Here is a 25,848-nt window from a genome sequence, read left to right on the forward strand (position 1 = left end):
TGGAGAAGAGAGTGTTGTGGTGCACGCAGAGAGCATGCAAGACGCATGTGTGATGCCAGATGTGGCCAGCCAGATAGTGGCTGCTCAAAAACTGATGGAGTCACATCAAAAGGACAAAGTGCCACCTGAAAGGGACGCAGGGTGGCCAAATCCGGCCCGCTTTGCTTTGATAGCCACAACAGAATTTAGCCCATGGGATAAATCTCCCCAAGTCTGCTGTGGTATGATAAAATGGTGGACCGGATAGCTACACGGAGGAGAAAGGATAGCCCTTGCTCCCAGAATCCTGACTAGCGACCGGACAGGATGACAGAAATAGAACATTGACATTAGACAAACGCCACAGTAAGAATGGTGGACAAGAGTCGTCAAGGGCTGCTAAAATTAGCCTGGGAAGGTATGAGAAGAATCAAGGTGGTATTGTCAGAGTGCCTTCCCATTGTGATAACAGCTACAGAAAAAGGTAGTTCTCCCTGCAGAGAAGCCGAGCAGGTAACCACCTCCCAGCTGCGGCACAGACACAGCAGCACCACGAGCCCACTGTGCTAGGCAGCTCTGAGAACCGCACGTGGTTTCACCTCCGTCCATGCTCCACATGCCTAACGCTGAGTCTAATGAGAGCAAGCAGACTGGGGACTTTGTTCAGGTTCACTGCCCAGTCTTGCTTCCAGAGTGTCACAGTTACAAAATACCAAGGACTGGGGCGGGGGTGGGGGTCCTGCGCCCTCGGGAGAGTGAAGAGCCGAATGCTGTTATCGTTTGGGGGTCCTCCTGAACCCCCCAGGTCCACAGCATCTGGCCTGCTTGCTAACAGCATTGCTTCTTCTGTGTGTCCCTTCCGCTCCAGCTGTGTCTGTGCCTCTGTAACATGGGACCATGGGGGAAGTTCTGTAGTTTGTGTTTGTTGCGATTTTTCTGTAAGATAAAGTGGGGAGGTGTTATGATTTAGTACAAGTGGTCTTTGTCCTCGTTGATATGTAAAGTGTGAGCAGTGTCTTCGTGTCTTAGGTGTGATAAAAGCCCATGTATGGAATAGAAATATGCTTGCCCACTCAGAAACCAGCACCATCCCTGCCAGGTGAATTGTTATTTTATCTGAAGTCATGTGAGGGCTTCGTTTTTGAATTTGCTGACATAGGCACCAGTTTGGTGGATATTTCTTACATAAATGGGATTTTTTTCCCCCTACTTACTGTGTGGCAGTCCTTGTCCCTAACTGTGTGTTTCAGAGTAATGCTGCCTTTTTGTTTTTTTTTTAAAGATTTATTTATTTATTATATGTAAGGACACTGTANCTGTCTTCAGACACTCTAGAAGAGGGTGCCAGATCTTGTTAAGGATGGTTATGAGCCACCATGCGGTTGCTGGGATTTGAACTCCGAACCTTTGGAAGATCAGTCGGGTGCTCTTACCCGCCGAGCCATCTCGCCAGCCCGATGCTGCCTTTTTAACGGTTGCATGGTACTCCTATGTGAAAGCACTCTCTAGTCACATGGCCTTTTCCATCGTGTGAATTGTCTGAACATCTTCACTCTTCCTGGGGGAGCTTTGGAGGCCTCATAGACTTCTCTTGGTGTAACTATGGCCGTCTCCTTGAGGATTCGTACCCAGACATAGAATTACAGCGTTAACCAACTACCAAGAAGCTCCCCAAATAAGTTGCTCCCCCCCACAGTCCTGCCAACTGCATATCTGTCCCCCACCCCCACCCCCAGGCCTCAGTGACAGGAACTTAGCATCATCTTTCAGTTTGATGGTGAAGAAAAGATGACAGTTGGGGGAGGGGAGTAGACAGGAGCCCAGTGAGAAAGCAGGAGAGCGAGTCTCTTTCAGATCTAGAACAAAGCAGGGGTCGGCAGCTAGAGCGGAAAATGGACCGCACGTCAGAGAAGGAACGTCCTGTGTCCCCCTCTTCCACTCCTGAGGTGGAGCCAGTGAGGAAGACCCCACCTTCTGTGGTCAGGACAGAGAAAGGGGTGGGGCGGTCCACAGAGAATGGCTCCAGACCCTTAAACTGAGGGTCTTGGGGTTCAGGATCAGGTGTGTGGGGAGCAGTGGGAGACACTTCCAGCTGTGTCTGGAAGGGTGTTGGGGTGTGCTGAGTTGGTTACACTCCTTGTGATGTCCTCCTCTGTAGTGGGGAGCCCTCTTCCAGGGTTGTTGGCCTTCACATGTTTGGTTTATTTTGTGATGATGGATCTTGTAGCCTTGGCGATACGGCACAGCTGAGCGGTAGGGGTGTCTGAAACACCCACCACCCGTCCATCCTACCGACAGCTGACTGGCTCCTCTAGGCTGAGAAAGAACCACAACATCACCACCACTGCCGTATCGTCCTTGCACAGCTCCAGGGACCTGACCTGACAAGGCCCAGTGGGAGACTGAGGAAAAGACACATGCAGACAAATCTAGCATCAGGTGGATAGGGCTCCGCGCGCGTGAGATGGAGACACTGCAGCATGCTTGTTAGATTATATACAGTTGAGGCAGAGTTATTGCATGCAGCTGGACAAGAAGGCGAGGCGAATGGTATACAGATGGATACACAGAGAGGTTAGCTGATCAGTATAGGAACACTTTCTGTGGGGCAGCAATCTTCAGTCTGGGGAAGGGAATACAGAGGAAGCCGTGGGGGACATCGTCTCATACACACACACACACACACACACACACACACTCAACATCCACACATGGTGGACATCATCACACACACACACACTCAACATCCACACATGGTGGACATCGTCACACACACACACACACACACACACACACACTAAATATCCACACATGGTGGACATCGTCACACACACACACACACACACACTCAACATCCACACATGGTGGACATCGTCACATACACACACACACACACACACACACACACACACTAAATATCCACACATGGTGGACATCGTCACATACACACACTCAACATCCACACATGGACCAGAGGTGGCTTTGCCATCTTCCCTGTGAGCCTTACCACCCAAGGTGGGCTCTGCCATTTTCCCATGGGTCTGGGTTATTGCATATATATATTTTTTAAACGCTTTGTTACATTTTTATTTGTGTATATATGTGCACATATGCACACATACATGTACTGTCAGAGTGTGCATGTAGCGATCAGGGGACAACTTGCAGCATGTTCACTCCTACCACATGGGTTCCGGGGATTGAACTTGGGTCATCAGGCTTGGTGGCAGATGCCTTTGTGTGCTGAGCCATCTTGCTGGCCCTAATTGCTGTGTTTTTAACCCTCGTTAATCTGAGGGTTCTCTTGGCTCAGTCCCATCACAGAGCCACAGTTACTGATGCTCGCCAATGGAGCTCAGTCCCCTCCTGCTGCTGCTGGGGCCCAGTTCAGTCTTTCACCCAGTGGGGTTGATTTTCCCTGAAACAGAATCGGGAAGGGAACGAGCGTCTGAGTGGACAGAGGGGTGAGAAAGACTGCTCAGCTAAAGCAGTTTTGCCTTAGTTTTGGGTATAGAACTTTAACACACCTGTTTTTTTTTTTTTAAAGATCTATTTATTTATTTTATGTATCTGAGTACACTGTAGCTGAACAGATGGTTGTGAGCCTTCCTGTGGTTGTTGGGTATTGAATTTAGGACTTTTGCTCGCTCGGGGAAATCCCGCTGGCTCCAGTTAACTCTGCTTGCTCAGTCCCTGTTCCCCCTTTCCCAAAGATTTATTATTGTAAATAAGTACATTGTAACTTTCTTCAGACAGTACCAGAAGAGGGTGTCAGATCTCATTACAGGTGGTTGTGAGCTGGGATTTGAACCTAGGACCTTTGGATGAGCAGTCTTACCCACTGAGCCATCTCGCCAGCCCCGTAACACACCTAATCTTATTGGATTTTGGAAGCTAAGCAGGGTCCAGCCTGGTTAGTACTTGGGCAGGAGACAAAAGCTACCCATCACAGAGTTTTCCTTTCTCCTCTGTGATGCTTGAGAAAGCTTGAGAGATCGGGAAGGAACATTTATCCCAGGCTAGGCAGGGCACTGGGGAGCTGCAGCCCAGCCCAGCATGGCCTCTATGTAGCTGTTGTCTCTGCCATTCTCCTCAGGCTTTCCAGGGAGAGCTCAGGAGACCACAGTGCCCCCACTGCATGCCAGCCAGTCTCCTTGTGATTGGCCCACAGGAAGCTGCCCAGTGATGCAAACATAACCCAGCACTGTAAGGACCACAACTGTGGCCTAAACACTAAGTGGGAGGGTTGGGGGTCACCCAGGCCTGTTTGGACTCAAGGCTTCAGGAGCCCTCTAAGGAATGAATGGTCTGGAGGAAGAAGAGCAAGAGGGGAAAAAACTGGCAGCATTTTCAGGCTCCTGCTGCCTGTCTGTCATCCACCTGCCACCACTGGGAAGAAAAGTGGCCATCTCCTCCACCCCCCCACCCCCCGCTACCATGGGGAGAAAAACGTAACTTTCTGTGGAAGAATGTTCTCTGCTGCCCTAAGGGGAATGTCACTCTAGCCTCTGCCCAGATGCCCCTAACCAGGCTGCACTGTCAGTTTCTCAGACTCGCTGCGTTCTCTGTGACTCTCCCCACCCCTTCCCCTCTACTCCCCATCACAGACCATCTGTCCCCCCCACCCCCACCCCCACACTGCCCACCCTCAGCCCTTTTAATAGCATTGTCCCTAGAGAGAACTGTCTCCAGGTGGTGTCACAGCAGGCGGGGGGGGGAGGGGAGGACAGGACACCCCAGTGCCTTGAATTGAGGTGGGCGTCAGGGAGGCAGGTGGCCAGGATAGTCCTAATGAAGGAGGTTTCTCAGGTGGCTAAGCTCCCGCTGGGGTGGATGGATGAATGTGCACACCACAGAAAGGAAGGGAAGAAAGGGCAGAGGGAGGAGAGAGGATGCCATTCTATAAATATAGCCATCTGCATCGCTAGTTTCCCAGGAAACCTCTGGAAACTAAGCTCAGCAGGGCGTAGGGTGTGATCGCGTGGGGATCCAGGGCTTAGGGTGGCAGGTCCTCCTCCTCCTCCTGCACTGAGGGTTAGGACGGAGGGGCCGAACTGCTATGGGGACACGGGTTCCATCCAGGCCTGGGCCCTTTGACTTCAGTCACTGGCCTTCTGTAGGAGGAGAAATCAGGACAGGGGTAGGGAAGGGCATCTTTAACCAGCCGGCTGCTGGTGACCCGCTGCAGGAGGGAGAGTCTGGGGGCTTCACTGCTAAGAACAGCTGGAGACAGAGCTAAAAAAGGGAGGGAGAAAGGAAGCCAGGTCTCCGGGGACCGTCCCGTCACTCTCTGGGTGGGATGGGCTCTAGCATGAACACTGAGCAGGTCTCTTCCAGCCTCACCTCACTTCCCATCACTGTGGAAGGGGACAGCAGAGTGGGCACTTCACAGGCTGGGAGATGCCTTATGGGACAGAGGAATCGGAGGAATCAGGCCAGGCCACAGTGGCACTCGGCTCTGATCCCAGCCCACTTCAGACTGGACACCCTTTACTCAATTCTCATCCACCACTACAGGGGCAATGCCTGAAACTAGTCATTATGCATATTTTGTAAGGGCGTTACAGTGTATCTCAGGATGGCCTTGAACTTACAACCCCCCTGCCTCCCCCCCTACCTTCTCCCCAGCCCCCTCCCCCACTAGCTTCCCCTCCACTGTGCTCCATCCTGGGGATTGTGTAATGTGCAGCCTCCCAGGCTCTTTCTGTGGGGCCTGTTTATATCTTATACCTGGGATGACACGGAATGCTTTGTAGCGGCGTTGGAAACACTCTATCACTTGGGTTCTACATGTGCCGTGTCGTGCACGTGATGTCAGAGGACAACTCATGGGATTCAGTTCTGTCCTTTGCCTCTGCATGTTCTGGGAACTGAACTCTAGTTGTCTTATAAGTTTGTCACAGACCATCTGTCCCCATCTAGTTGTCAGATAAGTTTGGTGGCAAATGGCTTTACCTGCTGAGCCATCGCACTAGCCCTGTTAGCGGCGTTTTATTGTTATACATTTCCCCGTGATTTAAAATCATCTTTAGTCAAATTACCAAAGTGACGTGTGAATCCTAGTAGCCCATTGGTGGGCTTTTGGCTGCTTCTGACTTTTCTGTTGACAGTGACACTGGTGAGCATTCCCAAAGCAAAGTGAGCCATTAGTCACCCCCTGGATTCCTTACGAAGTCTCCCTCGGTGATGGGACTTGCTAAATCTGACAATGTAAATCTTTAGGATACCTTATCTTTTTGGTAATTCACATCGGCTATGCCCCAGCTGTGTCCCCAGTCTGTGGTTTGAGCTTCTTGAAGATTTTTTTCATTCATTTTTGCAAAACTGACCCTCAAGAGAACAAAGGTGTCAGAGATAATATAAGTATTTTAATTAATTTCTATTTTATGTGTGTTGGTGTTTTGCCTGCACGTGTGTCTGTGAGGGTGTCAGTCCCCTGGACCTGGAGTTATAGACAGTTGTGAGCTGCCACGTGGGTGCTGGGAATTGAACCCAGGTCCTCAGGAAGAACAGCTGGTGTTCCTAACCACTAAGCAATCTCTCCAGCCCAGAATTCCTTATTTTAATCTGAATTTCTTTGGGTCTCTCTCTTGTGTTTTAATGACTGTTTGACTCATTTCCCTCCTGGGTATCTTCTGGCCTCTGCCATTATGCCTAAGTGAGACACAGTACTGCCTCTCCTGCACACACATACACACACACACACAGTACTGCCTCTCCTGCACACACATACACACACAGAGTACTGCCTCTCCTGCACACACACACACACACACACACAGAGTACTGCCTCTCCTGAACACACGCACACATACACGAGAGAGAGAGAGAGAGAGAGAGAGAGAGAGAGAGAGAGAGAGAGAGAAAACGCTGAAATGTGTACACACTTGTATAGATGTAACCCTTTCTCCCTACAAGGTCAGGTCCGGGACCCTCTGGTGGCTGCCTGCTGAGATCACGTGTATTTTCTGTCGTAAGCTAAGCCCTGTTCAGGTTCCAGGAAAGAGAGCTTTCACCTCCCATCTTCTTCAGCTTCTGTCTACCAAAACCTCTGCAAGCAACTCCAGGCTGCTCTGAGCCCACCTCTTTCTCACCTCTCCACGGAGCCCTTTTGCCTCACAATAAATGCAGGGCTTTGTTTGGAACCTTAAAGGATCATCCTGTGTTGTTTAGTTTTGCAAAACATGACTTTATTTGAAAAGAGCAAATACAGTATAATAGTCCTTGGTTTAAGCAGGTCTTGGTCCCCTGGGGACAGTAGCCCTGCCCTGTGATGTCCTCACCGGGCAGCTCCAGAACAAGGCCCAACCTCGTACTCCCTTCCTCCTAGGGCTTCTGCTCCACGACGTGACCATGGCAGGGCTGCAGGAGCTGCGATTTCCGGAGGAGAAGCCCCTGCTCCGGGGCCAGGATGCCACCGAGATGGTGAGTTGCCCCTTCCAGCTCCTGGGGCTGAGCGCCACCTTGTGGTGAAATTGGAAATTGTGTGTTCTTGTCTTTCCTATTGTAATGGGGAGAACCTCCCTGCGAGCTCAGAACCACCCAGAACTGACATGCTCATTCCTTGATAAATGTGTCAGGGCCAGCCTGAGTGCCCAGCCCATGTCGCTGGGTATGGTCCCCGTTCACCTTGCTTTGCAGCTGGGAGAGGCAGGAGCCCAGAGCCTTCCACCTTTAGCTCCCTGTTTCCTTTCCACCCACCTTCAGCTTCCTTGAGAAGCAGCAAGGATTGGGATCGAATGACTTAGCCAGGGCTCCCGGGAATCCCACCACAGGAGACCACAGCCCTGCCCCTGAGCAGAGCAAGGTCGGTCCTTCCTTTAACACATAACTCCCAGGTTAGTTGAGGGTAGCCTGTGGGGCCAGAAGTAAACTACGTATTTGGCAAGCTCTTCAACCCGGGTTCCGTGGCTCCCGGTCCACAGCCGATCCTCTTGCTAGGATGCCTGCGGGAGCCCCACTTTTCTCCTTGTGCAGTACAACCCTTTAAAGACACACAAAGTGGTCCTATGCAGCCCTGCCTGTTGTAATGGGGAGAACTTCCCTGTGAGCTCAGAACCACCCAGAACTGACTCTCCAGTGTTCATTCCTGAGGCTGGGGGATTGTCTTCTCTTTCCTCTGCCTCCCTCCTTCCCAACTTCCTTGAACCTTTGAGTGTATCTGCCATATTCCCAGGTGCTTCCTCTGCTGGAAGCCATTAGCCCAGGAATGCATAGGACAGGCTGTCATACCCTAACCCCGAAGCCCGGGCTGGCCTGTTCTGTGCCCAGGTCTCTCTAACCTCCTGCAGCACATTGCTGTCCCTTTGTCCTGACTCACAGTCCTTTGCTTCCAGTTCATGGCAGCCTCCCTCTTCCTTCTGCTCTACCCAGCCTCTCACTTCCTGCCACCAGAGCCATAGCTTGCCTCTCTGGAGTTTGGATCTGTGTTGCAGTCTCACACAGAGGTCTCAGTCCCTGAGTCAGCACAAGGCTCTTGCTGGGTACAGTGGTCTCTGCTTTTTCCAAAGGGGCAAAAACACCCAGTGCAGCCTCCTGGTGACTCCCAGCCAAGTCCTTGAGGTGTCAGCTAGCTGTACTGTATCTTGTCTTTGGAAGCTGCTGTTTCTTGACCTGTGATGCTGGCAGAGTCCAATAGCACTGAGTGCAGTGCCTGCCTGACCGCTAGGTTCTGAATGGCTGTAGTTTACCATATACACATTCTTGTCATCCGGAGATACACCCTCCCACGACACTGCCCTCATATACACGCTATCCACAGCCGGGGCTTCAGTTAATGAGATAGATCATCTGTACACACTTTTTTTTCTTGTCTTATTCCCTTAACAGCAGAGTATAGCAACTATTTCTATGACATATGTCTTCTAGAAGGTGTGTTCTGGACAACCCAAAGCCGATTTAAATTGCGTGAGAGGAGAATCGTGGGTTCTGGGCAAATAAAATGCCATCTCAGAGAAGTGGGCTCTGGTACCTACAGAAGGCTCTGTAACCAATGCAGAGGTGGGAGGGTGGCTATATTCTATATATGTCTTGACCTCTATAAGCCGCTTTAGACTAGCTCTCCCTGAGAGCTAGGTCCTTGCAGAGTCCTGGGACCTGTAATGCTGCCTGCTCCCTCTCTGTACCCCGCTGGTCTCCACACCCTCCTGGGCTTTCCTATCATCCCGACCCTCTCCCGCCCTTTGCTCTGATCTCACGTGCCTCCTATGGTGCCCAAGGATTCATGTCGGCTCATTTTTTCTGCTGTCTCTTGGCTTGTGGGCCCCATCCCTCCCACACTCCTATCTCCTGAGCCCCCAACATTCCAAGAGCACACAGCACACCCTACCATTATCTGCCTCATCCTCTCTGTCAGATTTTGTTTTTAACAGAACCGCCTCCCTCCTTCCCCGATGTAATTACCTTCCTTCCCACTTGCTTTTCAGCCCCCTCTCTGCTTGGTGAAGGGATCCGTCATCAGTGAACATCCCTACCCCCTTCTGCCAGCAGCCCCCTTCCTAAAGGGTTCCCGAAGTGGCTGCCCTCCTTCCCTTAGCCCCTGTTGTCCCCCCACCCCCCACCCCAGGCCTTGGAAGAATTAGTGGGTCTCAGTACATAGCTGAGGCTGGCCTTGGACTCGAGACCCTCCTATCCCACCCTCCTGAATGCTGGAAGTACCTGTAGTGCTATGTGGGTGTGTTCGGAGCCGTACACCCCTCATTTGTGAAGGCAGATTGTTCATTTGACCAGCCTGTGTTTGGGAGCCCACTCTAGTCCAGCCTTTACATGTCCAGATACGGTCCCCCCATCATGGAACCTAGAGTCCAGAGGCAGGCCAGGCAGTAATCCAAGATGCCACTGACAGTTTGACATTGCCCCGAGGTTTGAGAGAGTAAAGTGGGCCGTGCAGCTGGCCTTGACAGCACCTAATATGCATAGGCCAGAACAGTGAACAGGCCTCAGCTTACCCACCCTGCCCTGGGCATTGACAGTCATGGTGCTCCTTGGCTCCTTCATCCTCTTCCCTCGTGTGTAATGATCCAATGCCTGAACTCAGGCAGAGATCCCATTGCTTTCTGCCTGTGGTGCAGCCTCGAGTCTCCCTGTTAACCCAGAAGATAAAAGTCCTTGCACCGGGTAACCCGTAACTTCTGTTAGCATAAATGTAGACTGGAGATCAGAGGACCGGTCTGCTCTGTGCAGAGCCCTGGAAGCTGGACTAACTCGCCCCCCTTTTGTTTGCTCTCCTTAGGAGAACCCTGACGCCTTCCTCTCAGTTGTGGACACAGACTGGAAGGTAGGTTGGGGTTCAGCCCCTCAAATATGGGACCCATATCTGTCTGGACCTCTCTCCTACTGGGCTGGGTCCTAGAGGAGAGAAATAGCCTCTCTGTGTGTCCCAGTCTTTAGTAGCAAGGGCAGGGCCACCTCACGGCCTGATGACCCCCACGGCTCACGGCAGCTCCCCCTGCCCAGTGAAGGGGTTGGACCCTGTGCAAGCAGGACAGTTGGGAAGGAAGCAGAGGTCTCTGGCAATGAGTGTGCAGAAAGGAGCGAGGGATGCTGTCCTCTGAATCAGCATTTTCCTCCAGTGAAAGCTAGGTTGACCGTGAAATAACTCTTGTTTCCATAGCAGCTGTTGCCCGGACAACCATGTCCCGGTTAGTTTGATGCCAAAGGTGCCATGAAGACGGAACTCACTCTTTGTTTTTAATTCCTTCACATGATGGTTTTGCTCACTTGGCCAGCTATCCCCGATCCCCGAGCCCCTTAGGAACGGTTTATTTCCTGGCACCAGAATATGTCTAACAGCAAGCATAGGACAGAGAGGGAAACGGGGTTATTGGGTTCCCAGACTCCAATGGCCACCCAAATAGGACAAACCCCCTCCTCCCTGCTGGATGGAAGTCACCTCCAGGCCACATCCTTTTTCTCCACTTGACCTCTATTTGGATCAGTCTCCATGGAACAGTCTTGTGATCTGGATGCAGGAGGTGGTGCTCCCTAATGGCTCCTCCCCCCCCCAAAAGCAGTTAGCCAGCAAGAATAAGGATCTGGGCCTCTGTTGCTCTCTTGGTCATGTGCCTCTTCAAGGACACAACGGGAGGCTATAGGCAGACCATATGCCCATGCCCACACCCACCTCCCCTGGGATCACAGCTGACAGGAAAGTATAGGGTTCAGCAGTGGGGAGTTGGAGCCCCTGAGAAGGACTGGAAGGGTGTGGCTGCGAGGTAGACCAGCCTATCAGAAGGGACAGCCAGAGCAGACCCTGTCCTGGAGAGGGGGGGGGTGTCTCGGTTCTGTGTTCCAGGTGAGAGTGCTGGTTAAATGGATAAGCCTTGGGCAACTAGGGCAACTGCATGGTGGGACCCTGGTTCTCAAGCCCCCTTGCTTGGTAAAGGACAGCAAAGGAATCCTGTCACTCTGGGAACACTACATAGAGGCAGAGTTTTTTTTTGCAGAAAAGCAGCCACAAAAGATGGCAGTTACCTGGGCCACAGCCAGGGAGCTGCCTTCATCCCCAGCTTCACAGTGGCAGGCAGCGTCACTGTCGCTGACCTTACAGGGTCAGCTGCAGGCGAAAGAAGCAAGACAGAGAAACTAGAAAAATACAAGAGACTGAAGTCTAGGTCTGGCAGTGTCCATCCCACCCCTGCCACCCTGCTCCCAGACTGCTCGTCTTGTACGGCGAAGCAAGTGGCTCAGAGTGTTTGTGAGGGGACGGTGTCCAAGGGTCCAGTGCTCAGACACCCCCAGTGACCGTGGCAAGGCACAGCCAGCCACAATACATAGTCGTTGCAAACTGCCTGATGTGGATCCTGGTGCTGTGGCTTCCAGCTGTTAGGTAGGGCAGCTTGCCACATATCTGAAGAGTCGGGGTGCTGAGTGAGCTAATGCACTGAGGTAGGTCTAGCGTGCGGGCATCCTTACAGTGTCTGCTCCCTTAGTGATCATGTGTGGGTCTGGACTGCTGAGGTGGATGTAAGCCCCGCTGCAATCTCTCGCCTGAGTGAGAGAGAGAGAGAGAGAGAGAGAGAGAGAGAGAGAGCGCTCTCACTTCCAGGGTTCCTTGTGCTTCCTCCCAGGCGTCTGTGTCTCAGAAGCACAGAATAAAAACCTCACGCCCGGGACTCTGCAGACAGCCGCTGGGCAGGCCTGGCCTTGGGTCTGAGGGTTTGGAGCCAGCAAGCTGAGCAGAAACAGGTAGTGTAGAAGAGGCCAGTGCTGAGGTCAGGAAAGGGGACTCGGTAGGTCGTCAGGGAGTGTGAGTTGGTGGCAGGACCTTTCTGTTCCCTTGAAAGACTTATGGGAGGTCTTTGGGGACAGAGCAGGACAGGAGGGCCAGGGACACACTGTTCCATGACTCCCGTTTGGGAGTGGTCTGGTGAGGTGAGGCGCAGAGAAAGCTGGTGGTCCCCCAAGACAGAGGCTGCTACTAGGCCTAGTGCCCATGACGACTGCAAGTCAGGTCACATGACTGTTGCAAAGCAAGTCAGCAGGCACCTGGGTGGGGAGCTGGCCTCCTTCCCATGGGACCCACCAGGGTGCAGGATGGTCCTGCACCGAGAAGACAGTGGGGGCACGGGCCCCCAGCTCCCACCATGTCCCTGTCCCTCCGTATTCTCTTAGCCCTGGGGCCACCTCCTCTGTCACTTCCCTGGCCTCTCCCTTTGGCTTCCTGCTCCTCCATGTGCCCTCTCTGTGGGCCTCAGACCAGCTTCGCACCCTGAGCGTCACTGCTCAGTAGCTACATCATGCAGCCTGGGGATCTTCTCCAGAGACTTCGGAGCTGGACTCCATACTGACTGGCTTCAGAACACAGGGCTGGTTGGGGTGTGGGGGTGTGGAGGATGCAAGCTTGTCAGCTTCTCTCCTTCCATCCTACAGGAGTGTGAGGTCAAGGAAGGTCCCCGCTCGCCTGCTCCTCTGCTCCTGCAGTCGGACCAGCCCCCCCACCCCACCCATAAACTCCACTTTCAGGGCTTTGTGTCAGCCCTGGGCATCCCTATAGGTAGGGTGGGCGATGCCCAAGGGGAGAGACAGGCCAGTAGCTGTCCTCAAGGACAGTAAGTGACTTAGGCTATCATCTTGCTGGGATGGGTGGGCTTGGGAGTCGGGTCCTCCAGATACAGGGCTAGGGCCCTCCCAAGACCTTGGTGCTTCCAGGGGAATAGAACCAAGTGCCGGGGCAGGTCCGCACGCCCAGCTTCCCGGGTCTAGTCCTGCATCGGTATACATATCTGTGAGAGGGGCGCCTCTGTGTGCTTGATGCAGGGTAACTGTGTGGCCTTAGCTGTTGCTTCCCGGGAGCCACATGCAGCTGTACCTGACGGACGGTGCCAGGGTGCTAAGTACCCTTGAGCAGCAGGGTCTGGGGACCCTCAGGATGCTGAGTGGCTCGGGCGGGAGGGGCCGAAGTGAGGCGGGGTGAACGAGGACCTCAGAAGCCAATTGGAGCCAGGTTTGTCTCCGAACAGCCAATGCGGGAGTGAGGGTTCCGGGTGAGCAAGTGGCTGCGCAGAAACCTTGCAGGGAGGCGGGACTAGCCTGGGCAGGGCCAGGATCTGTGTATAAAAAAAAATCACCGGAGCTCTACCCCACCACAGAGCCGAAGTCTCCCACCCAGGCTAACCCCCACCTCCAGACCGAGTGACTCAGGCTTTTGTTTGCCCTCTCTGGTTCGGCAAATCCCCTTCCTCGGCAAGATGCCGGAGTGCTGGGATGGGGTGAGTGAGGGTCCAGGGGCGCTGCGGGATGGGCAGGGAGGTTGGAGCATCCTTGTGACCTCCAGAGGACAGGGTGTCCTCCTGCTCTGTGTGGTGACAGGTCTGCCGGGATGCTGCCTTTCCTGGTCTATTCAGGCCCTGGGTGGAAGGTCGGGTAAGATGGTTGGTGTCTGGGAAATGCAGTGAGCGCACTGACCTCTTTGCTGGCTTGCGTTCTCTGCCTCACATGGGAACGCTGATGTCTGCCTAGTTGTTTGGGGTCGCTTCAGCTAGGTGTGTCCTCTCTGAGCCCCTGGCATGTTCCTAGCACCTGTCAGGGTTGCGCCTGCAGGGTCTGGCCGTGGGAGATTGTCTTGATGGAGATTGTCTTGATGCCGGCTAGCCGCAGCAGGGTGTCATGCCTTCATAAAGAGCTGCCTGTGTGTCCCCAGTGCTCTGCAGTGCCAGGCTGAAGGGTGCGAGTCCCTGTCTTTGGAAGAGTCGAGGAAAGGCTGTGCCGCTTTCTTCTACAGGGTGGGGAAGACGAGGCCGGAGCACTGAGCTGGCAGGGCGTGGGGCCCCAGGATACCTCCTCTTGCCATGGGGGAGGAGCAACGGCTACCCAAGCCCTGTGCTCTTCCTCAAGGAGGGAGAGGGCAGATTCGCCCTGCCTGCATCCCAGGCTCCACATCACTCATCCCTCCTTTTCTTGTCCGGTCCTAGTCTGCCCCTACCCTCCCATGCAGACCTCTTCTCCTGGATTACCCAGGAAGCTGCGGAATACGAATCATACCTCGGCCACCACCATGGTGTGCCAGAGTCCTGTCCTGACCCTCTTCTCCCCAGCCTTCAAGGTCACTGCTGAGGAAAGAGACTGAAAGGGGACGTCAAAGCCCCCTCCCTTGCTGCCTGCCGCAATGCATCCCTCTAGCGCCCACCTGGGGGGCGGGGCTCTGACGTCACCAGGAACCAATGGGAGCACTTTACCCTGGGAATGGAAGGGGCTGACAGTCTGCTGGGCTATGGCCCTTCAGGCATGTTCCCTCTCTGTAGTCAGAACCCTGAAGGGTAGGGATGCTCAGCTTATGTCTGGCAAGCTAGGTCTGAGTTCTCGGCCCAGGGTTGGGGTGGAGGAGATGTTAGAGAAGTTGCTGGAAACATTCAGTCAAGGTCACTAGGCCTCAGGACAAAAAATTTGGTGGTTATCCCTCCCTTGGCTCTCCATGACTTTACCAAAGCTAGCGGAGAAGTGAGCCTTACTTGGCCAGTGTTGTCACTGATCGTATCTAACTAGGGATAAGGACTTGGGCTTCCGTGTCAAGGTTGGGGGGGATGGCAGACCACTTGGTAGCAGAGAGCAGACACTCTTCACACAGAGGGTAGAGGTCTGATTTTGGAGAGTCCCTAGGTCCCTATGTCCTTGTAGAGCAAGAAGAAGAGCAAATGCTGAGAAGCACCCCTTTGCTGGCAGTGCACCTCATGCCCCATCCCTTTCTCTGAGCTAAGAGACCATAGCATGGACTCCAGAGGAGAAAAGCAGCCGGCTGGGGTGGGTCCTTAGGAGCTTAGGAGGTAGGTCCTTTGGGTGGATCCGAGCCTCCCCCTCAGAAAAATGCTTCCATTGGTGCAGAGTCAAGGCCCCGAGCGGGCGTCTCATCAACCCTGGGCTCGACCTTGGGCGAGTCTCTTAGCCCTTGTGGGCCTGTGTCTTCCTGTAGAGCCAACTGTAGAGGGCCGGGGTCCATTCAGGAATAAGTGAGGTGGCACGGTTTCAGACACCAATGAGCAGGAAAGTTTTCTTGCTCAACCGGGTCCTGAAGAAGGGCAGGCCTGGAAGGCTGCCTTGGGCCTGGGCCTAACTGAAGACCACAGGAAGATACGCAGGCTTCCCAGAGTGTAGCTCACCATCATGGGAGCCTCTATACACTTGAGCATTTCCTTCTGGAAACACGCTGTGAACACGGGACCTGTCATACCGCACCCAGACAGCCAGTCTGTGGGAAGCTGGCTTTTCTGAAACGGAGTCTAGGTTCCCTCTGTCTGTGTGGCAGATAGGAAGCTAGTCACAAAGTCAGTACTCAGTCTCCTGCTGGCAACTGCACCCCCGGCTTTGGCTCTGGGCCACTGGCAGTGGCACCAGGACCCCTGTGGTAGAGGGAGGGAAGGGTATAGTCAACCCTGACCAAGCTGTTGGAGTTTCCCGATTGACTGCCCAGGAATGACCTGTTTACAAAGAAGCCAATCAGCAGGGCATCCCCTCAAGGTGCAGCAGCCCCTCCTCGGGGCCTTGTCTCCATACCGCAGCTTCCACAAAGCCCCTGTGAGGATGCGAGAAGTTGCCTGCCCTGCTCAAAGTCGCACAGAACCAGGTGCCCCTGAAGCACGAGGACCTGCGCACCAAAGTCAAGTGCACTGGCTTAGGACCTGGGAGCAGGGGCTGGAGAAGACCTTGTGGGCAGGCATGGCTACCTCAGGAAGGCCACGGAGATTTGTACCAGAGGGCAGGGGATGTGAGAGAGAGAGAGCAGCAGTGAGGACTGGCGCGTGCAGCAGGGACAGGACATGGCCGACACGGAAGTGTTTGCTGTGATTTCTAGGGGGCATGGCAGAGGCCGTTCTGTAGGAAGGGAGCATACCCTGTAGGTTGGTTGTGGGGGTGGGGTCTGGACTGCGCGCGCGGGGGGGGGGTGTGTAGAGCCCTCTTGAGGGAGGGCTCTGTGAAATGGAGAAAACTGGCCTCCTGGGACCCCGTGGCGGGCTGGATGCAGAGCTAGGCAGGGGCAGGTAGGTTTGTAGAAAGGACTTTGTCCCCGTGCTGAACACCTCTGAGAGTGAGGCTCCGTGAACATGTCCTCTGTGGGGGTGACTTGTGATATAACGGAGACACCTTGGCTAGGGGCTCCCCCACCTCATTTCTCCAAGAGCCAGAGTGTCCAGTGCCATCTGTCCCCCACAGGAACATGACATCGAGACACCTTATGGCCTTCTGCATGTGGTGATCCGGGGCTCTCCCAAAGGGAACCGCCCCGCCATCCTCACCTACCATGATGTGGGTCTCAATCGTAAGTGCGGCCGCGTCTTGATCCACCTGCCTGCCTCCTGCCTTGAATTGCCGTAGCATGTAGCATCGAGGTCTCCTCCCCTCCGCGCATGGTCCTGAAATCTCAGTTCCCACTCCCTCTGTGTCCTAGCCTCTGGCCTGAGATTCCCCACTGACCCATCCAGCCTGCCTTACCCGAAGGCCAGCCCACAGGGCCCCTGGCATTCTTGGTACCTGTCCTCTATTTTTGACCTCTACGAGGTGTGTCTTTGCAGACAAGCTGTGCTTCAACACCTTCTTCAACTTTGAGGACATGCAGGAGATTACCAAACACTTTGTGGTGTGCCACGTGGATGCCCCTGGGCAGCAGGTGGGAGCGTCACAGTTCCCTCAGGGGTAGGTGTCCCCAGAGTCTCTTCACTCGCTCCAGCCCTGTGCCCTCACTTGTACCCAAGTCCTGAATTACCCCTCTGCCTACAGGTACCAGTTCCCCTCCATGGAGCAGCTGGCCGCCATGCTCCCGAGTGTGGTACAACACTTTGGGTAAGCCCCTCCTAGCTCCCAGGGCCCGTTAGTTAGCCTGACTTCAGCTGAGAGTTGGGGGTGGTGGGCGAGATGTGCATCGCAGCCCTAGAGTGACCAGCCCTGCTCTCTCACAGGTTCAAGTACGTGATTGGCATTGGAGTGGGAGCCGGAGCCTATGTGCTGGCCAAATTTGCGGTGAGTGTCCCCACCCTCGGAACCCCAGGCCAGGCCCAGAGGGTGATCCCTGGGCCACAAGGGCTCTCCTTGCTCTTCTTCCTCCTCTTCCTCCTCCTCCTCCTCCTCCTTCTCTTTGTCCTCCTCCTTTTCCTTTTCGCTCTTCCCTTTTGCTGAGAGAAGCCTTTCCCCCTTTTTCCCTCCAAGGAAATTAACTTAGAAAGAAATGGGAGTGGGGGAGGGGAGGTGCTAGGACTGTGGCTCTGTGACAGTGTTGGCCTTGCCCGGGTAAGGCTCTGGGTCTCACCCCTAGCAATATACAAACAATATTTAAAATCGATGGATTGGCAAGAAGGTTCAACAAGCAAGCCACATGAGCCGGGCGGGCGACCTGAGCTTGGTGTCTGGAGCCCACACGGAGGAGGAGAGGGACTCCCTAGAGCTGTCCATGAGTTACGACAGGCCTCCCACACTGGTCATAAATGAATATTAGAATAAACCAGGAAAGGCGGTTCCTTCCCCGTGCATTGCTTCAGACGACTGGCCGATACTGCCTGCTTCACTATTGTCCAAAGCCAGATTCCTGTTAGTGACAATCTGTAACTGGTCACTCTGTCCACCAACAGAGGCTGTCCCCAGCGGATGCAGCACCATTTGGACACAAGTGGTCTTTTAACCAAACACTACACTTACATTCCGGTTCTGAGGTTTGAAGAGAAACCACATTTCAGAAATAACGGGCTAGACAAGGAAGCCTTCATCTCTGAAACCAGAAACTGTTTCGGGGTCCACACATTTACTGTTGAGAAAGAAGAAGTTCCACCTTCCGGTTCTGTTCCAACACAGTCATTTTGTTAGCTGTAGACTACTCCAGATTCTGCAGACCGACTGCAGGCCTTGATGTATGTGTGCGTCTCCTGTTCACCACACAGGCTGTCAGGCAGCACAGGCTGGCTTTGAAAGGCTAGTTTCTGAGCTTCCACAGCCGTCAAGAGCAAGGAAGGAAAGAGCAGTATTAAGGTGGGGCTGGCAAGCTGGCTCAGCAGGTAGAGGGGCTTGCCACCAAGCCTGATAACCTGGATTTGATCCCCTGAACCCATGTGGTGGAAGGAGAGGGACAATTTCCACAAGAGTCTTGCTTCCTTACACACACACACACACACACACACACACGTACACACATGGATGTAAAAAATTAACAAGCTTTAAAGATACTCATTATTCAGTTTGCAACACCTTAAAAAAACAACATAATAGAAAGTCTCATGGATTCATGAGTCAGAGTTTGCCTGGGACGTGTGGTAGGGCTCTGGGCGCCACCCCCAGATCCACAGGCACATACGCAAATACACACATGTATTAAAAAGCTAAAAAGCAGGGTTGGGGATTTAGTTCAGTGGTAGAGCGCTTGCCTAGCAAGCACCAGGCCCTGGGTTCGATCTTCAGCTCTGGGAAAAAAAAGAAAAGAAAAGAAAAAGGTAAAAAGCTGCAGTAATCATGGATTCCACCCAAATCAGGGAATTTTGGGGGGTGAGCAGAAGGGAGCATCCACAGGGCTCCTGGCATTAGATTTCCTATACAGACAAGCTACCCATAGTCAGCCCACCGGTGATACCCTGAAGACCTTACCACACAAGCGTTACACAGCCTAATTTACCCCTCTTGTCATCCTACAGCTCATTTTCCCTGACTTGGTGGAGGGGCTGGTGTTGATGAACATTGACCCCAACGGCAAAGGCTGGATTGACTGGGCGGCCACCAAGGTGAGCACCAGGCCCTCATGGCCAGGCCCTGATGGCGGTGAGCTGAGCCAGGTCTCACTCTGGCTTTCCCTCCCTCCTGCAGCTCTCTGGCTTGACCAGCACTCTACCAGACACTGTTCTCTCCCATCTCTTCAGCCAGGTAAGCTGGGGATCAGACTGCATGCAGGGTGTCCTCAGGATTGGGAGACTATAGGCTGGGGCTCAGCCAGCACGGGCAGGTCAGGCAGGGCTGGGTCATAGTGCCCCTCTGAGGTGGCCTGTGGGGTGCCTGAGGCACCTCCTCTGCCTTCCAGACCATTCCTGCTCTGAGTGGGACCGGGTTCCTCCCACATACCCGCCCTCTCACAGCCCTTCTGCCTGTGTGTGCCCCCAGGAGGAGCTGGTGAACAACACCGAGCTGGTGCAGAGCTACCGGCAGCAGATCTCAAACGTGGTGAACCAGGCCAACCTGCAGCTCTTCTGGAACATGTACAACAGGTGCGGGGGGGGGGGTGTCCCCATCCCCCACCGGAGGGCGCGGGGCCGGCAGCGCCCTCCCTCAGCTTGTAGATGAGCTGGTTTTGAAGTCTGAGAGGGCAGCTTCTTGGCAAGGGTGCGACTTCCTCGGAGCTGAGGGGCCACAGGGCCATGGACTCTGGTCCCTTCTCCTTTGCTGGGTGGAGAGAATGTCAGCAGCACCCTTGGTCCCCACTGCAGGACAGGATGCTCAGTCCTGTACAACAGAAGGTCAGATGAGGCTGCGGGGTCCCCACGGTGCTTTGTGGGAGCCCTTGGAAACTCTTCTGCAAGGGTGACTGTATCTTTGCCCTTGCAAACGTGTAGTGAGGAAGTTTCCTGCTGGAAAACTACAGTGAGGGAGAGACCCTGGTGTGAGTATTTAGTAAGGGTCGTCATATGTGTGGTCCCAGAGCAGGGATGGACAGGACGGAAATGCCACATACCAGGCACAGCCTGGGGGTTCTGAAGGGAATCAAGATAGGATACAAATGGCCTTGTGTGTGCAGAGCAAGTTCAGGACCAGTTGGCAGTGTTGGGATACCGTCTTTACCTTTGCCCCCCCCCCCAGCCGCAGAGACCTCGATATTAACCGACCTGGGACAGTGCCCAATGCCAAGACACTCCGGTGAGTGACTCTTGCCCTCCAGCCAGTCCCTGCCTTTGCCCCAAACCCAGGCCAGATGACCCTTATCCTCTGTCTCCTAGCTGCCCGGTGATGCTGGTAGTCGGAGATAATGCACCTGCTGAGGAAGGGGTGGTGAGTGTGACCCGTCCTGGCCAGGGGATGGGGGGGGGCGGGGTGTTAAAGCCCGGGGCAGGTCCTGAACGATGCATTTCCCAGAGCCTTGGGGCCTGACATCATGCAGAGTGGATGGAGCTAAGGCTAGGACCGGGCTGCCGAGTGGTCTCTCCTCTCCTCTCTCCCCTGCACTTTTAGTTGAGAGCCCAAGGTCCATTTCTTCCTAAAGTGGACCCATAAGTAACTCCTGGACATCAGTACTCGCCTTGGAGCCACCTGGGTGCTCGCTATGGGGCAGTGCGCGTCACCGCTTCCATTGGAGTCCTGGCCGTAGGCAGCCTCGGGGTGGGGGCCTCTGAGCCCAGGGGTGCCGAGAAGAAGAAGGCTGTGAGGGTAGATGTAGGCTGCACTAGCCATCTTGATCCAGGCTGGGCCCCTGGTGTTGCCTCCTGTCCCTTGGCATCCCTGGACCCCACTGTCCAGATCCTCTGGTCCGTCCTGCTGGAGTGACCCTGGCTTTCTGGGTTAAACTCCTGTCTCACTTGAGCTGTGAGTGCAGTTCCAGGCCCCTCAGACCAATGGGCCTCTAGGGATTCAGGAAGCCCTAGCAGGAAAAAGCCTGGGGCAGGGGGTGGCAGGCTGAGGGGGAGGGAGCCCTTGGGCCTGTACTTTCCTCCCTCTCCTCCCTCCCCTCCCTGCTTTGGGCACAGAACCTGCCTAAGCAGTAGAGTTGGGGGTATTGCTGCAGCTGGCTCCTTGTCCCCAGGTTGAGTGTAACTCCAAACTGGACCCAACCACTACGACCTTCCTGAAGGTGAGACACCCTACCCCTACCCCTACCCCTACCCCTACCCTGTGCTCAGCTGCCGGGAGGGGTCTGCTGGAACAGGTGGCATCGGGAGCGGAGCAGGTGGCAGTCTGTTGAGGTATGTTGGGAAGGGGCTGCTCAGCTCACCCTGCTCTGGTCCTTTCAGATGGCAGATTCTGGTGGTCTTCCTCAGGTGACACAGGTAAGACTCTCGGGCCTGCTTTTGTGTCTATTGGCAGGGGTGGGTGGGTGGGGGGCAGGGCTCCCCACCCTCCCCACTGGTTCAGGGAACCAGTCGAAGCCTGTTCTGTCCATCTGATTGCAGCCAGGGAAGCTGACTGAGGCCTTCAAGTACTTCCTGCAAGGCATGGGCTACAGTAAGTGCACCCCCAGCCCCACCCCGGGCAAGGGCTAGGAACGCATTACCCGTGCACTGAGGAGTCTGGGTGAGTGCATTCTTTGTCACCTGGACCCCAGCCTCTGCATACACCCGTAAGGTGTGTGTCCCAGACCCAGCCAGCTTCTCCGCCTGGGTGGAGCCTTAGGCACCATTCTGAGCCCAGTGTGAGGGCCTTGTTTGGGTGAGATCTCCTTCTCCAGTCCTTGAGGGTCCAGTACCTAGGCCGGGGCCTGGTTTGGGAAGCCTGTTTCAGGTGAGTCACCCACACCCTATGGGGCTTAGGGCACTTCAGAGGCCCTTTGTCACCGTAGAAGGTTAGCATTCAACCCCTTGGAGTCTGAGACTGGAGAAGGGAAGGGGGACCACCTGGGTATTAGCACATCCAGACCTGCGGAAGGGAGGCTCCTCCAGGAACAAGGGCTAAACCAATTTTCTGTCCCCATCCTTCCTGGAACATCCCCCAGTTAACAGTGATGGGACTCAGCCTATGACACCCCTACACACACACACACACACACACACACACACACACACACACACACACACACACGATTCCAGTGGCTCCTGTGTGCCTCCTGGACTTCCGGCTCCCCTTCCTGGATGCAAACTGCTCTCCCTCACTTTGGTGCCCTGCCACCCCCCCCCCCCACTAAGTACTTTAGCTTCTGGAGCTTCCACCTCCTCGGGACAGCAAATAGGATACCCTTCTACCCTGTCACCCTCTTGGGAAGAAGCAAAGAGAGGCACACGCAGGCAGGGAGGACCAGCCAGAATGCCATGTTGGGCCCCATGAGTTCTTGGAGCTTGGTAGACATCTGTGAGGTCAGGAATGGTGTGTCCTTGTCCTTGGGCTTCAAGAGAACTATGGCAGGCATCCCAGGAGTCAGAGGGGCTTTGGGAGGTTGTGCGGGCCTCCTCAGTCTGGGAGAGTGAGGGGTGAGGGCATTAGCCTAGGACGCGGCCTCCGTGGGTCTAAGCCACAGCCTGAGCTGCGGAAGAGGGAGAGTGAGAATGCCCAGACAGCAGTCAGGCCTGCTGCGTGGCTTCCAGGCTGATGTTTGGTTGGGCTGCAGCAGCGGGTTTTCCCAGGCTAGCCCTCTCTCACCTGTCTGTCTCATCTCGGCCAATCTCGGTGCCCTTGGCCTGGCCCACTCTTCACCGTGTTCTGTGTCTCCCCCACCTTTGCCCTCTCTGGCTGTCTTCTCTCTCAGTTGCACACTTGAAGGACCGAAGGCTGAGTGGAGGAGCAGGTAGCCCATGGCCCGTCTGCTTATGCATGGACGCCCCGCCCCGCCCTGCCCCGCCCCTCCCCCCGCTCCTCTGCAGTGCTGCAGCTGCACTGTGTCTTGCTGTGGTGTGGAACCTTCTCGTGCTGTGCTCAGCTCAAATCCCCGGAGGATCCCTGCTCTTCCACAGACCCTGGTCTGCTGAGGGCTCCGTCCCGTGTGGGACCTGACTCTGGCTGGCCTCAGAGCAGCCGTCTTGTTTCTAGGTTGCTGTGGGTTGTGGGGCTTCCAGAGCTTTGGGAGTTAGAACCCGCGAACACAACAGCGCTAGTTTTGCCTTGCAGACACAATGTCTTCCCCCTGCCCAGCCTCTGGGTGGACTGGCCTTACCTACAGTAGTAGAAGCAAGATTCAGGGCAGTCTGTGGCTGACTGTGCCTTCACAGAATCCTGCCCCTCCTCCACCCACCCCACCCCACCCCACCCCACCCCTGTCACTTTTTGGATGCAGGTCTAGTTGGCCACACAGCGTCTCCCTATCTCAGCACAGGGTGCCTATAAGCACCTGCCTGCTCTGGCCATACGTAGCTCTGGGTAGCTGCTGGGATCTAGTCGCCTGCTGGCTGCAGCCCATTGGCCTGCTCACCGTTGCTGACTGGCCCTGCATGCCTTGGCCTGGTATAGCCAGTGCCAGCACCCTGGCTTGGGATGGGCCTCTGCGTGTGGCAAAGACTGGGTGTCACTGGCCGCTTTGCTTGCGTTGTCTTTTTCCCACCGGCCGGTACCCACCCCTGCCTGTCCTCAGGTCCCTCTGTTCTTGTCCACAGTGCCCTCGGCCAGCATGACCCGCCTGGCGCGCTCACGTACCGCATCCCTCACCAGCGCCAGTTCCGTGGATGGCAGCCGCCCTCAGCCCTGTGCCCACTCAGACAGCAGTGAGGGAATGGGCCAGGTCAACCACACCATGGAGGTGTCCTGCTGAAGCCCTCGTCCTGCCCGTGAGGCCCGCTTACCTGTCCCCAGGTCCCGCTGCCATCTCCGCACCGGCTCATCTTCCCTTTAGTTTATTTTTGTGAGAGTGAAGGGGAGGAAATAGGGTTACTTCTCTTTTATTTAAAAAGAAATGAGGGGATCCACCTTGGGACAGCACAGCACAACAGTCTTAGATGATGTTAGGGGCTCGCCTTAGACACTCCCGTCTCGATGTGGCCCCTCTCCTCTCCCCAGCTGGGGCATGGCCAGGATATAGGATACAGTACTGAAGAAAGCCCAGCCCAGCCCCTGGTGCTGGCAGATGTGGGGTTTGAAGATGGTGGTGAGCCAAGGCTCTGATGTGAGTAGGAGTCAGACCATGGGCAGCCTTGGACCTCAGAGTGTCCCTTTCCTGTAACTCTTGCATCAATCACATCTATTCTAATAGTAGAGATGACAGTCATGAGGATGGTAGCCACAAGAGGGCGCTCTAGATAGACAGCCGTTTTCCTGGTGCTCTCTGGGCAGGACAGGTGGTGTAAGGCCAGCCAGGCTGAAGAATATGGAGAACCCTGACATGGGGGCAGGAACCCCCATACTGTGCCACCACAGGGCCTTGTCCCACCCTGAGGCAAAGGTCACCTGGTCTCTTGTCCCTGTTGGCAGAGGTTAAAATGTTGATTGCTGTATATGCTGTGTGTAGCCCCTGAGAACTTCATGATTACCCATCCCTTTGGGAGCTGGCAGGTACTGTAGGTAGCTCTTGTTCCAGATTTCACCAAGTGTTTGTCACAGTGCCCTGGTCAAATTGGGCCAGTGTGTCACAAACATTACTTGAGAAGTGAGCTTGTTAGAAAGATACAAAGACAGGACGATACAATGACCTCTGCTTGCTGGAGGGGCTGGAGATTGCCTGGTCCTTGGGTGGGAAATGGGCTGTCCTCAAAGACTCCATGCCTCCTACAGCCCACAACTACGCCCGCTATCTCACCGAGTAGACGCTCACAGCCTGGCCATTGGTTTCATCCGCTGTCGTCCCCAGAGAGGAGAGAAAGCACTAAATGTGTATATGGGGAGTGGGGGTGATGTATGTGGTGTTGTATGGGTATCCTGAGACAAGAGGACACCCACATCCATGTATCTGTGGCACATGCCGCCCCTTTCTGTGACTGTAAGCCATTTCTAGACTGCTCTGGAGTCCAGTGGAGTGTTTCCTATCCCTGGTTCTGCTCACTCACGTGCTTCCGTGAATACTGAATGTGACTGTTTAAAGGTGGTAGAACTAATCCCTTACTGTAGATAGCACTCCAAGTATTGGACATCTTTTTGCTGTGTTCTTAAGATATCTATAAATACCTATACATTATATATATGTGTGTGTGTGTATCAGGTCCTCCTGTACGTGGTTTCCCATTGGTAGTTGTCTTCTCTTTGGTCAAGATGAACTTTTAATGGAGTTCATCACTTTCCTCTGTACAAAGTTAAGAGCCTAATTTTGTGTATTCCGGTGGCTGATAAAGAGACTTTGAGATTACAAATTGCAAAACAAAAATCCTTGATATAGAAAGTTAACTGTGCAGAAAAACTAATAAAGAAATTAAGTGTATGTGTGTCGTGTTTCCTACCACAGGGAAGGTCGAACTGTTCAGGCTGCCTGGCTGCCTCGGGCGCTGATACATGGAGGATAGTAATCACTTCTCTCAGTGCCTGTTAGACACGTTTGGTTGGGGGCAGGGGGGGTTGAACAGTCTTTCTGGAGCCCAGGCTGGTCTTGAATACTCAGCAATCCTGCTTCAGCATCCTGGGGGTAGGATTATCTAAGCCACCCTGCTTAACATATGTTTTTTCCCTTTTAGGGTGATAAGAAATTGAACCAGGGTGTTTATACATGTTGGTCAAGGTTCTACCAAGAGGCTATATACTCTGATTGCGATATAATTTTACACCGAGCAGTGGTGGCTCACGCCTTTCATCCCAGCACTTGGGAGGCAGACAGGCAGATTTCTGAGTTCGAGGCCAGCCTGGTCTACAAAGTGA

General features: G+C 54.4%; 1 protein-coding gene across 6 annotated transcripts in view; it reads left to right on the plus strand.

The window, feature by feature from the left end:
* Window positions 1–25,417, plus strand: part of Ndrg4 (NDRG family member 4) — a 38,608-nt gene extending 13,191 nt beyond the window's left edge. For 3 of the 6 annotated variants that reach the window (XM_029532385.1, XM_029532386.1, XM_029532384.1), the window contains exons 2-17: window positions 7,310–7,404; window positions 10,211–10,255; window positions 16,624–16,729; window positions 16,983–17,103; window positions 17,188–17,250; window positions 17,367–17,427; window positions 19,083–19,169; window positions 19,252–19,308; window positions 19,543–19,646; window positions 20,236–20,292; window positions 20,373–20,424; window positions 21,173–21,220; window positions 21,381–21,416; window positions 21,540–21,591; window positions 22,826–22,864; window positions 23,667–25,417. In XM_029532385.1, coding sequence (XP_029388245.1) covers window positions 7,333–7,404; window positions 10,211–10,255; window positions 16,624–16,729; window positions 16,983–17,103; window positions 17,188–17,250; window positions 17,367–17,427; window positions 19,083–19,169; window positions 19,252–19,308; window positions 19,543–19,646; window positions 20,236–20,292; window positions 20,373–20,424; window positions 21,173–21,220; window positions 21,381–21,416; window positions 21,540–21,591; window positions 22,826–22,864; window positions 23,667–23,821 — 1,155 coding nt within the window. In that variant the 5' untranslated portion in view covers window positions 7,310–7,332 and the 3' untranslated portion in view covers window positions 23,822–25,417. Of the gene's footprint in view, window positions 1–7,309; window positions 7,405–10,210; window positions 10,256–13,527; window positions 13,689–16,623; window positions 16,730–16,982; window positions 17,104–17,187; window positions 17,251–17,366; window positions 17,428–19,082; window positions 19,170–19,251; window positions 19,309–19,542; window positions 19,647–20,235; window positions 20,293–20,372; window positions 20,425–21,172; window positions 21,221–21,380; window positions 21,417–21,539; window positions 21,592–22,825; window positions 22,865–23,666 lie in introns of those variants that run through there. The other 3 variants (XM_021220863.2, XM_021220864.2, XM_021220867.2) reach the window with 3 other exon arrangements.
* The last annotated feature ends 431 nt before the right edge of the window (window positions 25,418–25,848 follow it).

This window comes from Mus pahari, chromosome 20 (assembly GCF_900095145.1).
Source record: "Mus pahari chromosome 20, PAHARI_EIJ_v1.1, whole genome shotgun sequence".
In the NCBI taxonomy this organism is placed as follows: domain Eukaryota; kingdom Metazoa; phylum Chordata; class Mammalia; order Rodentia; family Muridae; genus Mus; species Mus pahari.